We start from the raw sequence: 18290 nt of genomic DNA on the forward strand, positions 1-18290 counted from the left end.
ATTGACATGCGTATAATTTTGACGTCATTATGACGTGTTAGACACTAAATTTTTCCGGGGACTTTTTTTTGGGAATTCCGGGGACCTTCTCCGATATGATTCAGCAAAAAACCTTCTGTTGCAATTAGTCCTAGGTTTGAGCCTTTTTTCACCTAGATTTACTGGCCTATTATGACGCTACAGACTCATTCGCTATCAGTTTAGCCCTGCAAGCTATCTAATTGCTTACCTCTGTCTCTCTATTTTTGTTAATTATTTCTCACTTATGAATATGTTTGTTTTGCAATTTTTTGAGGATTAGTTGTTTTATTGCGTAATCTTTGAAATTTCCATTTTCACCTTTCCACACTAAAATCCCCGATCCGCTTCGGTTTTATATGAACATTTTTCAGCCAAGGTTATTTGGGAGGTTCTGGGGCCCATTAAATTACCTAAAGTGACTATGCGGCACATTATATTACAATCTGAAATCCCTGTTTTAAAAAGTATGTTTGGTCCATATTTGTATGTTGTGTCTTCACAATGCCAGCCATTTATTTAGTCTAGAGACGCATGGTCTGCTACCCGTGTACCGCAGAACTTTAATGTGGGTGCCACAAGTTCATCAGATTATTTTATCGTTGTACTTGCTACTACTATCTAATAGTCAGTAAACGACAAGGCTAGTTTCTACGAGTTTTTGCCTTCAGTTCTTTAAATCAATAAGATGAATTTGAATTATGAGATTTTACGCAACAGCGTAAGCATGGAAGACTCACACAATAAGATTTGTCCTAAAGTCTTAACTTTTGAGTTTGTTAGTATTCTATGTCTGTCAATTGCCTGAGCACGACCATATCGTCACGGTCTGTAGGGCTCAATGTCATTAACCTAGAAGCAGCTAGAAGTGCTAGACAACACCAAAACACGTGTTAAATATTGAAAAATCTACTAAGTGATTACTTATTGATTGTGCATAATGTTATGTAATCTTTTTAAATAAAAGCATGTTATTTGTCCGACTTCCAAGACAATTGACGTCGGTACGTGCAAAATCTGTTGTTCAAAATCGATGCTCGCCATCAGGAAAAACTCCACTTCAACATCCCAAAGGTTGTAACTTTAGGATTAAGCAAAAACATCGCAATTTTTGCTGAAAGTTTAGCTACACCAAGCTTTGTATATAACGAAGTTGTTTTAGGTAGTGTCATCTATAACCAGATTACTTCATAGAGGACAAATCTGTCTTTTGGTTAACACCAAACCAACCACTATACAAACAGTTTTCTTTTAGTAGTTGCCATAGTAACTAGATATCAAACATCAAGGGCTTTATAAGAAGCAATATAGCAGAAAGCTTATTATTTTTCTAAGACACTGCAGTTAAAAATAAGCCCTATATGGTAACCCTGCCTAAGAGCCTAACCCTGCTAAAAAACTGCCATGAACACAATACTGTGCCCGTTATTTTGGAATACACTTCAACGCTTTTCAGCCGATACCTAGAAGGCAGAAGTGTTAATGATCAGATTCACTTTTAACTTCGTTTTTCAGCCGCACAAAAACACATTTGCTTACTTTTAAAGTAGAATGCCCTGCTTTAACGCAGTCGTGTCAAATTTTAGGGCATTGTGACATAATACAAACGGTTAGTTGTAAACAACTAAGGATACAACAGTTAAGACGCTAATTTGTGACACAAAATGGAAATGTTTGCAACCGTTAGGTTAGCGCTAGTGTTAATGATGTAATAATAATGTTAATGTTGTGATGTAATAGTTTCTCTTTTTTAAGGTTATATAACATGCGCGTTAAATCATTTGGCGTGTCGTGAAAAATCAAGTTTCATGTCACTTTTGGCATGAAAAAAAATCTTGATGCGCCAAAATATTAGTAAAACTAGACGGGGGTGCGGTTGTTGTATATTTCGTCATGGGGTATTTTTCTGGGCATTATTTTCATGGGTGATTCAATAATTGGGTCATTATAAATAGAGTTCTCTACCAGGTTAGTTTTTGTAGTATTACGTATTGTACTTTGGTTTATTCGTTTTACGCTTTACATTAAGTTGCACTTTCTCTTCTTGTTTCTGCAAGCAAAAATAAATATGGGCCGAAAATTTTCTACCTTCACTTCTGACGTAGATGCAAATATTTTTACAAAATAAAAATGCCTATTGATTTAACCCCCCCCCCCCCCCCCCCCCCAAACCAAATAAAAAAAAACTTATTTCCCCCCTATTAATAAAAAAAATGCAATCCATTAAAAAATTATGTTTGATTCCCCCGAAACCAAAGATAAACGATAAACAAAACTAACATTCTCCACCCGGGAGTAAATATTTCATTAATAAAACAATATTCTTGAATTTTTTTTTCAAACGCCCATCAAAAAATGCTACCCCAACCCTTGGGCCAAAATCACAAAAATCTACAACCTTCTTCATCATCTTTTTTTTCTAAACTCAAATTAACTTTTTGTATTAATTTCCCACAAAAGCACCCGATTATTGGGTTGTTTAGGCCTGAAAAACAAACATGTGATTCGTAGTATCATTTTTATAGTTTACTAGCGGTTTGATTTACATAAATAGCATATTGGCGAACACTACAAAAGGGAGATATATTGCTAGATATTACTGTTGCTAGGTAGGCGTAGACCAGATTGGAAACTTTGGATATTGCGCGGGGGAGATGTTTTGCAGCTGAAAAAATGCGCGGCTGAAAATAAAATTTCGACTTGAACTTGCGCGGCTGAAAATAAACCACCAGGCTACCGAACGTTGTAAGTTGCGATATAATAATAAACTTACAGGTTTACAGCGTTCATGGAATGCTTGAAGCACTGAGCAATTTTTGGTTGGTGTGCGGGCGCAGCTAAATATTTAAAAAGTTGGATTGTGTAGCATTTAATGTGCAATATTACTCGATATTGCCTAATTTGGGGTCACTAAACACATGACCGTTGTCCACTGATGCGTGACCAAAACGCCGAACTGTGCGTTTTTAGCGTTTCGCAGGGTATTCTATATGATGCATTATATTCTATACGTCTTATAGACTAGCGTTTAAATATGTTATGCAACTTCAGTATGCGGCCCGCCAATTTTTATTGTGCTTGTTGTGGCCCTTGTACATTTTAGTTGTGCAGGCCTGATTTAAGGTGACACATTTTTTTTTTTTGGTCATACACAAGTAATGAGTGAATAAATGTGACGTCAGTACAACAGGAGCCATACTAACGTTTCTGTTACGTTAATATACTTCTCGTAAATAGTAAAGTTAGTTAAAGCCCGTATTTATATTTTAGTAGTATTACTCATTTTTAGGTAATTTAGTTCCATACAGACGTTTGCGCGGCTGAAGTTTTGCGCGTTTGCTTGAGTCAGGTTTGCGCGGCTGAACACATTTTCTATAAAATGCGCGGCTGTGACCGCGGCTGAAGGCCAAACTTTCCAACGTGTGGCGTAGAGAGCTTCAAATAACTTAACGTCACACTATTTTATTGCGAAAAAATAGGACCCGCTCATAATTTTAAACCTATAAACCAAAATTACATAATAAACATGAATTTTAAAGATGAAAGCCGAATATGTAAATTTTTAAAGGTTAACTTTATGAGTACCAGATTATAGACCCTCAAAACTTTTGAGGCACAATTAACAAAATCCGTTTTTAAATAAGAACAATGAACATGGTAAAAACAATTAAAAAAAAATTTTTGCGCAAAAACACTTAACTTAACCACTTGTTTGCGGTCTGTTTCGCGTGACAACAGCAAGTTTCTTAAAGTTTAAAACGTTATGACGTTTCCGGCCATTTTATGCCCCTTAAACCAGGGCTGCGGAGTCGGACTCGGGACTCGGCGGAGTCGGTTTGTTTTGCCGGAGTCGGACTCGGGACTCTAGTAAGACCGCATAAGACTACCCAAGTCCCGAGTCCGACGTGCGCATGTGAGTATCAATTTTTTTAACTTTTAAGGTCGGAAAAATGTAAGTTGTAAAAGTGTAATAGCAAATGGTGAAATATGTTTAAACCATATAATGCGGGTGGATCAATTATGACACCAATTTGAGTGGATTGCAGAAAATCCACCTTAATTTAGTTGCGTAAATGGGTAAAAGACAGGCTGTAGAGTCGGAGCGGGAGTCGGACTCGGGTGTATTTTTTTGGCCGGAGTCTGACTCTGGTTGTTTTTAACCGACTCCGCAGCCCTGCCGGACACTAATAAATTGTATTTTTGTTTTAAAAATGATTTTCCTAAAATCCTAAGACTGCAATTGACATATTATTGTGACATTAAATTTGAAAAAATAATTTTTCAATTGAGAATCGTTTTTTAAACATTTAAACCAAAATAGACAAGTTTTTTACAAAGAGCTGCATGAGATACAAAGTTTACTTTTGTAAATCTTTTAGAATTGCACAACGATTCCATTAAAACGAGCTAAATCATACTCGGGCCACAACGTTATACAATGTTAGCTTTTGGTGTAGAATCCATAACATACCGTAGCTACTACATACCGTAGTACGGGTTTTTAGAGTAACATGATACATTTCAAAGAATGGGTTATATTGTGGTTTGCCTAATGCATTAATGAATAAAAATACACAAATCTATAGGCTTATAAAAACATAATGCAGTTTTCGTAATTGCAGATAACAGCCGATGGCAGGGAAGATGTTTAGGTTTCGGCTGTAAGTATTGACATACTTGTGTCTGTCGTTTCAAAGCAGAATGTACTCCCTTGGCGGAAACTGTTTCGCTGATTTAACAGTGCCCCTTTGTCGCGTAACGCGAGACAGTCTGCCGGTTTAGTTTTAACCATATCCTTTTTGGGAAATATTGCTACCGCTAGGTTGGAGTACAGAGCTAAAACCAATTTTGCGATGACGTCATATTTTGTTTGCAATTTGTACCCTCAGCTTAAGGCCCCTAGGTAAATAGACTTCTAAACCCTTAAAGGCTCATCTACATATACACCCCCATCTTGTATGGTCGTTTGAAGTCTCTCCAAATTATAGTTTTCCTGTAAAACTCTGGACAAAAAAACGTCTGAAACAAACCAAAAAAACCATAAAAGTATTCGAGCAAAAACAAGATATGTCCCGAAAATAAATTTTCGGCCCATATAATTTGAGCAAAAACAAGATGTGTCCCGAAAATAAATTTTCGGCCCATATAATTAAGGATGCACGTTGTAAAAAGGTGGAATTGAGCGCTTGACTACCATTTAGTGACTGTGTGCTAACTTAAAAAATATGCAAATTGAACTATTTTCTGGTAGGTGTTTATGATCTACTCCGGTTTGCATGTTGATGGTTGTTATTCATGTCACTCAAAATGCATTTTCTGCACTCTGACTTGAAGTTTTTTCCAGAGAACCTTGGCTAAGTTAGTGAAAAACAAAAACAACATTTTAAGCTATGAATTCTGTCACTAAGGATTTTAGAAAGGGGTAAATAATAAAAAATACGTAAATAATTAAAAAATGACCGGAGTTCGGTGTATAAAAAATTTATATGTCAGCTGTTTTTAAGGACCATGTATCACAGCTGTGGGTTGTTTTCAATGTGTTGTTTTTTCAGAAAATTTAAATTGAACGATATCAAAAATGTGATGTGCTAGAGAAAAACTAAAGATATATTCAAAATGAACGCGAAAAATACATCTAAGATAAATACTTAACTCCTTGTTTAGAAAAAAATGAAATGTTGTTGACAGTGTTATCTAGATGTGTAATGGCACCAACTGCACAATATTATATGCAATTTAGCATATTTATTATGTTTGACAAACATTTCACTTGAGAAAATGTATTTTATTAATGTATAAAATATCCTATTTTTTATGATTTATTAAGGTTCCATCAATCGTGTTCATACTTCAACTTCTGCACCAAATATTAAACCTATTGCATCTTTCACTCAAAACACGCCACTTCAAGGAGACTGTTCTTTGCAAGAGCAGCATTGGTCAAAAAATGACAAATCATCATTTAATCAACATGCTACAATGGACGATTGGGAGAAATCATTTGCAGAACCAGGTTAATGATATATATTTTTTTATTAATGATATTTTTTGTATTGGTTTACAGGGTTGTCACCAATTTTTAAGAGTATTTGTCTGTGAATTGAATTGGCCTTTCAAGTTAAAAAAAAACTCTATTAATAGCTACTAAACTTTTGTTTAAATAGTGAAAAATGTCATATGCTAATGTTTGCTGGAAAGTATACACTGAAAAATATTGAAATACCTGTGTTTAAGTATTATTGTGCTGTCAGTCTCTTAAATTCCATAACTAATTTGTTTTGTCTTCTTAAACCTGTTGTTTTATCCGTCAGTGATTGTTGGTTTGGGCATGACTAGGAGTTCTAGCTTGTCTCTTTTAAGATAATATCAACCAAAATGGGAATGTAGAAACCAAAATGGGAATGTAGAATCATCAATTAGTTTTTTGCAAAATTGTAGGGATACATTTTAGAGAGGAAAAGATGCCAGGAAAGCTTTAACAGGGGCAGATCCAGAGGAAGCAATAAGTCTGTGACGTTTGTATAGGGGCCGAATTCAAATATGGTATGTTTAACCTCTTCTTTGAAGTTAACTATTAAACTGGTTCATTTTAAGTTTAATGCAGGGGTGACAAACACTTTAAAATCTGGACACATTTTTTGGTAATTTAGTCTTTAGGAAGAATGAATGCAAGAACTCCAAAACTATAAGTTTGTTGTATAGTAAAATAATGAAATAAAAGGTAACTATGGTAAACTGGGCAACAGTCTTCTTATCCGAGGGCGGGAAAGGGGATAAAAAGAGGGACAAAAGAAAGAAGAGGTCAAGAGGTGACAAAAAAATGTGCACCACTAGGTGACATTCAAGCGTTCATTGCTACACAAGGTTTAAAGGCTATCCTTTGCGTCATTAATTATTCAACATTTAAGTTATTTGCTTTGTTGCATTCTATTTGAGAAGTAAATGTTCTTTAAACTGTCAAAAATATCAACTTTTACAGTCAAAAAAAGGGGGCAAGGAGGGAAATACATGGTGGCAAGGTATTATTGGCTGTCATATCTAAAACCAAGCGCATAGTCGCATAGTCACCTTTCAATGTCAGGTTGTGCAATTTGCAGCATTCGCTTTTAAGGCTCGCACCCCACATCTTACAAGGCATCCACAAAAAAATCTCCCTAAAAGTACCACAAAAAAAGTCTCCTTAAAAAGTTGCTGGATTTGGCTTTGCAGGATCTGTACGCTTTGGTGCGGGTGTTGGAAAGTTCCATGTGGAAAGTTCATTTGAAAGGACAAATAAGAGTCAGGAAGTAGCAGTGTTTACAGCAGCAAGCGGTTATCCATTTTTACAAGCTTGTTGCCTTGCTCTACAGGGGAACACAGCATGAAGTCAGTTGTTCCGCGACTCTTTTTTAGCTGCTCACTTTAAACAATACCCAAAAAAAAATTAAGTCTCAGCGTTTTCTCGAAATAGGAAATGGGATAATTACATATCAACACTAATAAGGACACAGCAAATACTGTTCAATATTAGTTTAAATTGAAGACACCACTGTCTGAAGCAGAAATGAAATTTGAGCTTAACCTTATGCGATAAACCAGGCCTGCTGGTTCGCGTATACCAAATGTTGGTCTCATGAAGTTGTGTATAACATTGAACCAAGATTTGGTATAACATTGAACCAAAGTTGGATAAAATAATTATCTGAAAAAAATTTCAAAAGGATATGCTTAATTACTCACAAATATTTTTTTTCTGCTTCCAAAAGTTCTTTTAACTGTTTTTATGTTATGTACAATAATGTTCAACTGAGCAAAATTTGTTTTTACCATTTCAAAGGTTTTACAATAAGTGATATGTTTGTTCAATAATATATTGTCAGTAAACATGACTTTATTTATGTAAATTAAATACAGCCACATGTCAAACTAAAATTTTAGAAATAATGATATAACATTCTTATATTTTGTTTTTAGTTTCGGGGGATAACACTCAACGAGACAAAATACGTTACAACAAAAAACAACCAAAGTATTTAGAGAAGATCAATCAATCCTTTTCTTTTTTGTACAACTATGTGGAAGCATGTATTCAAGCTGACCTTATTACTGAAGCAACATGCATAATTGAAAAATGTTTGGAAGATTTTGCCCCCTCCATAAATGAAAAAGTTAGTAAAACTACTGTAAAAAAAACAAAAAAAACAGAAAGCTTATTGTTTGTTGTGTGCATTGAAAGTGGCTTATAAGTCAATACTATCTAGGTAATTTTTATTATTGAGCTATCTTAAACTTTACATGATGAATTGTATTGAGAAGACTGCTCAACAACTTCTACTTTCTATCAAATCCACTTCTACTAATATATTAGTTTCATTTTGGGCTGTTATATTTTCCGATATTACCTATAAAATATTTAATGACTTTTTCTTAAAAACAAATAAATAAGCCAATTTTTCAAATCGTAAATTTGACGTTTGCTATTATAATTGTGGCTGACTTATCCGGCATAGTGTTTGGTTTATAGTCTATGTTAATGTGCAAAACAAGGGTTGTATGTTTAAATAGGTAGATAAACTGATGTAATTTCAATTTTAAGTTCAATTAATACTGTATCCCAGGTATATAAAAAATTGATATTGATATCAGGTAAACTGGCGAATTCTAAGAAATTGTCAAACACAAAAAAATAGGGGATAGGACAAATTTTGTGCACATGTAACTTGAATTAAGTAATATCATGGTCCCATTTTGTTCAAGCATTCGCCCTAAACAACAACTTTTGACACTTTTTTTGTTCATAAGTAACTTGAAAAATAATAATTTGGAAACTTTTTTTTCGTACTTAGCTTACAAAAATAATTTGGAAACTGTTTGGCTCGTCATTAGCTAAAAAAAACTCTAAATGTACATCTTGAATGAACCCTAAGCAGGACACTAATTGGCAGTTTGCTTACATTGTTGCTGTTTTTTAAACTAAGACACTAAAAATGATGGAACTTTAACCTTGCTTTGAGTGTTGCTATGAAAACATGTTATTTCCAAAAATACTACTGGATTTTTTTTTCAATTAAATATTGTGTTTTTTAAAAAAGGACTTATTGTTTCACCAAATTTCTGTTGGTCACCCAGATTAACATGAAACAAAAGTTTAATGTACTCATATTTTACTTTTAGACAATTGAATTATATTTCCGTGGTATTGTTGATCTCTCTGAAAACACTCAACATAAACCTGTTTTGGAGATTCAAAACGTAATGCAAAAAATAATGCATTCCAAAGTAAAGCTCACCAGTATCTCTTATGGATGCATGATTGCAGCTTTACACAAGTATGTTAATAGGACAGCCAAAGTACAATTAAAACCTCAAGTTTTGGTTTTATTTTTAATTGTCATATCATGCAGAAATAAAAAAAAATTGTGTTTTTTTAGGATGGAAATTTAATTTGGTGATAATTAGGGCAATTATTTTTTGATTAAAAAAAATTAAAATTTTGCCAAAATTCACATGTTCGGTCAAAATTTAAAAACTTGGGTCCCAAATTTTAATTTTTTATAACTACATTTTGATTTACAATAAACGACAACCTTAAGCAATTTTTTTATACTTTTTCTTTTTCTTTTATTAGATTTAAAGAGGATAATCAATCATTGAGGGTGATTTACAATGACTTTAAATCGCAATTTCCAATTGATATATGCATGTCTTATTTTAAAGGTGATGAAAAAATATTTAACCTTCTGAAAGAGATTAGGCATATATATGAAGACAATGAGGATAGACTTGGAAGAATTGACTTGCTGTCAAAAAATGATTGCACTGCCTCTGTCACAAACAGATTGTTTGGTGAAACAAAACAATCTAATGCTGCTATGCCCCAAATTCTTACAGAGAAAACTTTAGAACATGCATTTCAAGAACAAATTACTCAGGATCTTTTAGGGTCTGTGAAAGTGCCCAATATCCTTGCACCTATAAGTGGTGTAACTGCTGGTGAACAGGGCAAACAGGAGACCATTGAAAAGTTAAAAAAATCTTGGTTTCCAACTTTAATAAAAGCTTTTCGGGCCAAAAAAGATGAAGAAGAAGTTCTTTGGTTAAGTAACCGAAGAGGTACTTACCCATTTTTATGCATTTTACCTGATGATGTTTATGTTCATGTAATTATTGACCACTTGCTGACAATACCAAAATCTGGAGAAAGAACTTCTATGACAATCCGTAAACTAGGACAAGCTGTGTACACAAAATATTTTGTTCAGAATCTTCTTGAAACTGAAACTGATGTGAGGCTGCACAAACTGTACTCTGAATATATAAATATTTACTTAAAAGACACATCTAAATCACCCCGTGTTTTATGGAATGAATTAGAAGACAAAATGGGAAAATGGAAAGCTAGGCCAAGTATTTTACCCTGGCATGGTTTGTGGTGCTTTATGATTGGTATTCGATTGCTAGAAATTTTAATTTCTTCAACTACATTTTCAATTGGCAGAATTAACTCTGTTCCTTCTGCTTTTATTTCAAGTATACCGGTGGTTTATAACACATATACAATCTGGGGAAAAAGAATGTGTGGCATTACGATTCCGCATCCTCTTTTTGTGCAGCTTGTTAATGAAACATCTCAAAGTTTCAGGTTTGAAACATCGATTTTGCCAATGGTTGCCCCCCCTATTCCTTGGATAAGCACTCTGCAAGGAGGCTGCTTATTGTCTCCAAATGATTTTGTCAGAACTGAAGAGCTTGATCGCACTGATCCTTCCAGCACACATCTTGATGCATACCAAATTTCACCTGTTTTTGATGCTCTTAATGTTATTAGTTCTGTGGCGTGGAAAATTAACAAAAATATTTTGGACCTGCAGTTAAAAGTTTTCCTTGCCAAAGGGGATGAATCTTTGGAAATCCCCCCACCTGCTGAGGAATGTCCCTCACCCCCAAGTTTGGCTGGGATTAAAGATTTGTCGCCAGATGAGCGTAAAGTCAAATTTCAGGAAATTTACTACGCAAAAAAGAAATCTGCAGAAATGCATTCTTTGCACTGTGATGCTCTCTACAAACTGTCAATTGCAAACTACTACAGAGATAAAATAATTTGGTTTCCACACAATTTAGACTTTCGGGGACGTGTTTATCCAATTTCAAAACATTTAAATTACATGGGTAAGTGTTTAATTTAAAGAAATACTTTTAAACCCTTTTATGGTTATAACTTAACATTAGAACTTTACTTGAAAAAATGTGTGTTAATAGGTGCAGATTCAAATCGTGCTCTATTTCGGTTTGCTGATGGTCGTGAATTGGGTGATCGTGGATTGGAATGGTTAAAAATCCATTTAATTAATTTAACTGGCTTCAAAAAGCACGAAAGTAATCAAGTTAGACTTCAATATGCAGATGAAGTAAGGAGTAGTTGTGTACATTATCTTATTTTAACAAGCGTCAACAAGACCTTTTTTATCAGAATTCATCCACCTCTTCCCATTTTCCAAGATTATTTTAATAACAACACTATTTTAATTTTTTTCTCAGTGCTTATATCTTATTAGACAGGTTTAAGCCCTATGATACCTGTCATAACACCAAATGGTACATGTAATTAGTTTCAATGTGAAGTTGTTGTACTAACAGAATGTGGCAAGCATTGGCATCATAGTTGTATCTCAACTTGCGCCCCCTTAAGCCTGTGTTAGTAGCGCGACGACCCTTATGACTATGTTATAATGTATAATAAAATATTAATAACATTGGAAATTCTTTTAATGTCCTATTGCTGAATATGTTTACCTTTTTTTAACTTATTTTTAAAATTTAATCATGCTTTAACCCAGTGGTAGGCAAACCTTGTTTGTCGTGGCCCAAACTATTCTTTTCAGAGCTATTAAAGGCCTACTACACAAAACCACTACGAAAACAGTTGCGGATTTTTTGTTTTAAGTTGGAGGCATTATAATGTCAAAGTTACGTTATAAAATAATGGTTCTTAAAACCCATATTTGGCACATGGGCCTGAACCATGCTGAGAGCCGCGCCCCACAGTTTGCCGACCACTGCCCTAAACCAGTTGTACAGATTCTACAAAAGCGTGCGGATTTTTCAAATAACATTCTTTTTATGTGAAGGTTTTATTTCTTGTAAAGCACTGAAATATATTTCGATCAATATCAAAACTTACCACTTTAATAAACTTTTGGTTTGTTTAAAATATTTGTTTTAATTTTTTTTTACTTTGGGTAATTTTAACAAGCAACTAACAAACAGGCTCGTTTGTTTTAATGTGGAATTTATTTCTATCAGATGCTTGAAGAAATTTTTGATTCAGCTGACAACCCACTTACTGGAAGAGGCTGGTGGAAAACTTCTGATGAGCCTTGGCAAACATTGGCAACATGCATTGAGTTGACCAATGCACTTCGGTCGTCGGAACCTACCAAGTTTATCAGTTATCTGCCTATACACCAGGATGGCTCATGCAACGGCTTGCAGCATTATGCTGCCCTTGGCAGAGACTCTATTGGGTCTAAACAGGTACACAAATCTTATTGACAGTTTACCTTTGTAGAACAACTTAAAAAATACGGTAAATTAAAAAACTAAAAAATAAGGCTTGTTTAATATATCTACGTTTTCCAATATATAAACTTTATTTCCTTAAATATTTATTTCAAACGAATGACTGGTGTAATAATAAATCAATTACAAGAGAAAAAACTGTGACCTGTTTTAGCTACATTAATAAAAGTGCTGATTCGGGACAATAATCAATCTAACTTTATGTCATTTTAAACAAGAAAGACGAAATCGAGCGAGGTCTAATTTTTAATCAAGCCACAAGCCACAGCAGATTTAATGCTCACTACACTTTTTATTTTTGGTCACGTTCGTATTTTTAGTTCTATGCTATGTTTTTTTAATTTTGTGGTGATTAAAAATGTGTTGCCTTCATTGTAAAACAGGCTCTGTTTTCCCTAAACAAAATGTCGCTAATTGTGTGTTGTGTCTAAAAGTGGCGTGGATGGATTGACCCCATACTTCCTCTTGTAAATAAGGAAATGTGGAACAAATTTGATGTTATTTCTTTATAAATGGTTGAAAATGGATGTTAAATTCAAAGTAAACACTTACACGATTCGTCTAGAAGCTTTATTTGACCTGTACAATGTTCAAAATAAATTATATAATACCATTTTTATCGTAAATTTCATATTTTGTGGCGAGTGGCGGTCAAGCCTGTGATTGCTGATATTAAGAACTTGAAAATTATATACTTTCAAAACTCTACGCTTATCTACGTACATTTCAACGTTCTACAGAACCAGTTATTCACACATATGCAATAAAAGCTCACTTAGGATGAAGTTTGCCGCCCCTGTCTGGTTAAAGATTTTATTTTAACTCTTGGTTGATTCCTGCTATTTGCCTACTGCGCTTGCGCGGTCTCCGCCATTTGTCTTGTAACCACAAAACAAAAAAAACTGTTCAAAATAGATAATAGATATTAGACTTTAGATTAAGTTTTTAACAAAATTTGTTAAGGTTAACCTTTCGCCCTCTGCTGCGCCACAAGACGTTTATGCCACAGTAGCAAAGGACGTTGAAAGGAAAAGAGTTAAAGATGCAAAGAATGGCCTTCAAATTGCGAAAGACTTGGAGGGATTGATTAATCGCAAGTTGGTCAAACAAACAGTAATGACTACTGTGTACGGTGTTACAAGGTAAAACCATAATGTACAATATAGGTTGGCCGTTCTCAACCATTTTTATGCCTTAGACCCCTAGCAGTAATGTAAAACTAAATTCCCCATAGAAACTTACTTAAACCATCGATTTTACATTTGTACAGAGAACACAATCTTTACAAATTGACAACCGTCCATACCCCCTATGGCCTATTAGTATCCAATTATAGTAACGTACTTTGCTAATGAATAGTTTAGTGAAAACAATTTACTTATACGCGGGTAAACGAACAGTACACCAAGCGTAATATAACGCAATATTAGGGCCTGCTATATCTTAATCGACATGTCTTTAAACAGGGTAAATATATTGCTTCACCAGTAATACATAACTGCCCTGTTTTTTGGAAACAGACTTGGTTCATTACTTGAACCAGTGGTTACATACGCTTTGTGCTGACTGCGTAAAAGTTCGCTACAGTTCAGTTAAAATGTGCGTTTATTTGGAAACTTTAATTTACAAGTAGACGTAACGCGTTGAATAAAATGAAGCACGTTGCCCGATACTAGATTTATTAAAATTAATTTCGTAAAACTTTTAGACAAAGGTCTAAAATTTTCAACTTGTAAATGTTATGTTACACTTATTAAATGACGTTTCCTGTTGCAAGTTTTAAGTTTAATTAACTATTTTTCATAAAATTTAAAATTTTTCACTTAAATATTACAAAAAAATTGCATACATTTTTTGCCTTTCCAGGTATGGGGCGAGTCAACAGATCCGCAAGCAAATTGAGGATATTCCAGTACAAACACAACTTACAGCATCTCTTTATCTCGTGAATGTCTTATTTGACAGTCTCTCTTCCATGTTTACCAGTGCAACTTGCATACAGGTTTTAGTACTTACATTATTTTTAATAGGTAAATTAAAATGTATTTTTACATGGGAAAATAAATGTCCCCAAAAAACAATTTCACTTTATATTTAATTTATTACTGTTTAATCCTTGAGTTTTGCGCCATATATTAAGATAGAAAGCGTGTTGGGGCATGCGTTTCGATATATTAAACTCGTTTTCAGGCCACACCACGCGTCTAATAAAATCCTTTTCTTATTTTGAATTGTTAATGTATGTAATTTTCTTATTTTGTTATAACCCTAACATTACAACCAACTAACTTTGAGATCTTAAACTTTCCAAAAGGCCGTCGGCGTAATCCTTTACGGACGTTAAACAGGTATATTGACATACGACTTGTATACAGAGATGGCTCACCGCCCTATCCGACTGCCTAACTAATGGAAATCACTCTATGGAGTGGATCACCCCACTCGGCATCCACGTGAAGCAGCCCTACTATGTTAACGACAGCTACCGACTGGTTTCTAGCGTTCAAAAAGTCAACTATGCAGAACCGACTCGCACGCCCAACGTGATGAAGCAGCGTAACGCGTTTGCGCCCAACTTTGTTCACTCGCTCGATTCGACCCACATGATGCTAACCGCACTCCACTGTTACAGGTGACTGTTCCTCCCCAAAGCTGTTTTATTGATCTTAGAGTAGTACCTCTGTCTGACCTAAAAACAGTTTCCCGTTTGAGGATAAATCCCTGCTCGTTTTTTACCGGCTTTAATACAATCACTGGGGTACATCTAAAATATACAGGATCGCAAGGATCGTCAGTGCTGTAATGCCAACCATAACCGATAACCCCATCTCTAACCCTTACAACAACTTTAACCCCAAGCGAAATTGATCCTCGCGATTTTATAGGTCCTTGTGGTACTCACGCAACAGCGTTGCAACAAAGTCTTTGACAGCGTTGCAAGTTTATAAATTGATTTGTTGATTGAAAAGTATGAAAAGCCCTATGGTTTTTAATTTTTTTTGAATTTATTATGTATGCTGCCTAAGGTTATATGTTACGCTACGAATTTCCTTTAAAAAGTCTTTTTTATATAGAATTCCACTTTTTGTTTGTTTAGGCATAGTAATGCAGTCATTTAATATCGTATCGCGGTACTTTTTGTTTAGAATATCTGTATGTGGCTGGTTATTAGACTATTTTGAGAAAAAGCCATATATCGCAAAGACTGAAATGCCGATTTAAATTAGGCCATCGCTTTTATCCGATAATCAGTACAATAAGCCTAAACATTACATGTGACACACGATTAAAACGAAATAGTTGTCATTCAAAAATGTATTCCATAAAAAGTCGTGGTTTTGTGGCAAACACCATTGGGTTTCCTTTAATTGTGTTTTTTTTTTTTGTGAACTTCTTCAGCGCCGGTGTGAAGTTCAGCTCTGTTCACGACTGCTACTGGACCCATGCATGTAACATCGATCGCATGAACGTGATCTGTCGTGAGCAATTTGTTTCATTACACTCGCAACCCATTCTGCAAAGACTCGCCGAACATTTAAGCAATTTCCTTCCACCCAAAGGCCATGACGTTATAGACGACAAACGTTACATCGCACCAAGCCAGCGAGGCAACCTCGTAAAGCTCCTTGACAGCATTCCCAAACACGGGGATTTCGATATTAAGGAGGTTAATAAGTCGGTGTACTTTTTCAGTTGACAATCTTGTTCTTTTACGTTTCGTCTCGATTTTTATACGTTATGTGCGAATAAAAATAAAACCGCTTTTTGCTACTTGGTTGCCTCTGGTACAAATTAGGCTGATCAACAATAGGTCAGACCCATTTAAAAGATGTGTCACGAACCAAACCTGAAATATTAAATTTAAGTATTATTAGGGCATGCCTATTTGGTAAAAAATTGGTTTTAAATTAACATGTTCTTACACGAATGTCGGCAAGGATAATTACCTGTAAACAGGTTCTACAAAATGAACACCAGAATTTGATGCGGTTTGGAAAGTTTGTCCACTTTGAAGACTTGGGTAGAGCTGCGAAGAAACCCTGAAGTAATAGCGATAAATGGTCAAAGGCTACACAAGTAATGTGATATTGTGAACTCAAAACTAACGTTGGCTCGCTTTTTAATATTACAACGAAAATGAGTCCATGAAAGTATTGGGTTATTTGTTAACGTTGGATCGATAGTGTTGCTTCGGATGTGTCTTTAAAAATAAGTAACTTCTTATGTTGGTGTCTGTTTTTTCTAGTTTTAATCATATTGGCTTGATGTACTTTTTTATGGCGTTGTTCAACTTTCGACCTTGTTCGTCGGTTCCTTCATTTTGTTATGGTGAAGTGTTTGGAAAGTGGCTTTCGTGTAGTGTTTTCTTGCTGTTCTTGGTTAATTTAATTCCTTATGTTTGTTGCGAATTTTCTTTTTTTTAAGGTAGTCAGTGTCGCTGTAGCTGGGCTTTCCAGTTTTTACTCTTATCCTTGTGTAGGTAATTTTAGTTCCAGCGTAGGATCTTTCCAGTGCCTGAAGAAATTGTTTACGGTTTGGTGTTTGGGTGTGAGAAAAAATTACTGGTGGGTGTATCGTTTCTTAAGTTGTTTGAGTTTTGAAACTTATACGTTGTTTTTTATTTGAATTAGCTTGCAACGTTGTGAGGGAATTGTGTTGCCTAGATTAGGTAATTAACATTCTCAGCAGTTTGTGTTGTTTTCTTGCTCCCATGATTGTCTCAATATCGTAACTTTCTTTTGTATTCTCGTACGATGCAATTGTTCAAAGGTGTTTCTAACAGTTAGTTACTTAACATGGTTAATATCTCTATTTGTTTGATTCTTACTAGTTGTATGTTTTTGATTTTATTCGTATTTCTTCCGTTCACATTGGGCTGGATGGAAAATTATTAGTGTCCATAACGGATGCTGTTCTTCTCAGCGGATTTTTTAACCCTTTGTTCAACCATAACTTTTCGTTTAGTTCTTTAGTTTAGTAAATAGTGCGATTAGCTTCTGCAGCCTTGAATTACGTTTGACTCGTATCCACCCATCCAAAGATCTTCAAATGATTTATTTCAACTAGCAAAAATCGCGCTTCGGATAAACTTAATCAGCTACGACATCGCCTTTGCGCGAAGACGCCATGATCCGCAATGATATGGAGATATGAGGTTGTTTTACGGATAAAACTTGATTGCCATAGACTTTGGGCAGTATGGTCGATTTTAAAAAAAAAATGCAAACATCAGCACTGGATGGCGCTATACTGTGATGAAATTGCCGAGGGATATATGAACTGAACTATGGCGATACAATCAAGTCCAATTAACTAAGTCAAGAATTACAATCAAAGAGGCCTGGCGAAAACAAATTAAGTACAAAAAAAAAACTATTGGCAATTATTTATATATTTGGCTGGACACCACTGAGCTAGGACAGTGTCTAAAAGCAGTTATGCTACACCGGTTGGGAGTTTTAAGTTAACTTTAGGGAGTTAGTGGACAAGTAAAGGGCAAAAGGTACGGCATAAATAGGATAAACAACTATGCACCCTTCGCAGCTCGTATCACAAGTAAAACTTACCCTACGTTTGCAGAGATATCGAACGTTCGCTCACAAATGTACTTGGGATCTTGATAACGAGAATTCAAGAACGTCTGTTGGTCTACATACATTTAAGATGTCCTTTATACAGAATTTACTTTGTGCAAATCACATAACCTATTTTTT

General features: G+C 34.8%; 1 protein-coding gene and 1 pseudogene across 2 annotated transcripts; one reads left to right on the forward strand and one right to left on the reverse strand.

Moving 5' to 3' along the window:
- The first annotated feature begins 875 nt into the window (after window positions 1–875).
- On the forward strand, window positions 876–16948 carry LOC146148444 (DNA-directed RNA polymerase, mitochondrial-like). Of its 2 annotated transcripts, XM_083388643.1 has the most exons (12): window positions 876–1092; window positions 4641–4679; window positions 5846–6031; window positions 7972–8165; window positions 9172–9326; window positions 9626–11166; window positions 11257–11405; window positions 12301–12531; window positions 13540–13718; window positions 14443–14578; window positions 14952–15208; window positions 15976–16948. In XM_083388643.1, the coding sequence occupies exons 1-12, from the start codon at window positions 987–989 to the stop codon at window positions 16271–16273; spliced, it is 3471 nt and encodes a 1156-aa protein (XP_083244769.1). In that variant the 5' UTR covers window positions 876–986; the 3' UTR covers window positions 16274–16948. The 2 variants fall into 2 exon arrangements, with proteins under 2 accessions (XP_083244769.1, XP_083244770.1); XM_083388644.1 differs by lacking the exon at window positions 4641–4679.
- Window positions 16949–17623: 675 nt separating this feature from the next.
- LOC146148445 (U4 spliceosomal RNA) lies at window positions 17624–17700 on the reverse strand (annotated as a pseudogene).
- Between the last annotated feature and the right edge of the window lie 590 nt (window positions 17701–18290).

This window comes from Ascidiella aspersa, chromosome 4 (assembly GCF_963924565.1).
Source record: "Ascidiella aspersa chromosome 4, kaAscAspe10.2, whole genome shotgun sequence".
Taxonomy (NCBI): domain Eukaryota; kingdom Metazoa; phylum Chordata; class Ascidiacea; order Phlebobranchia; family Ascidiidae; genus Ascidiella; species Ascidiella aspersa.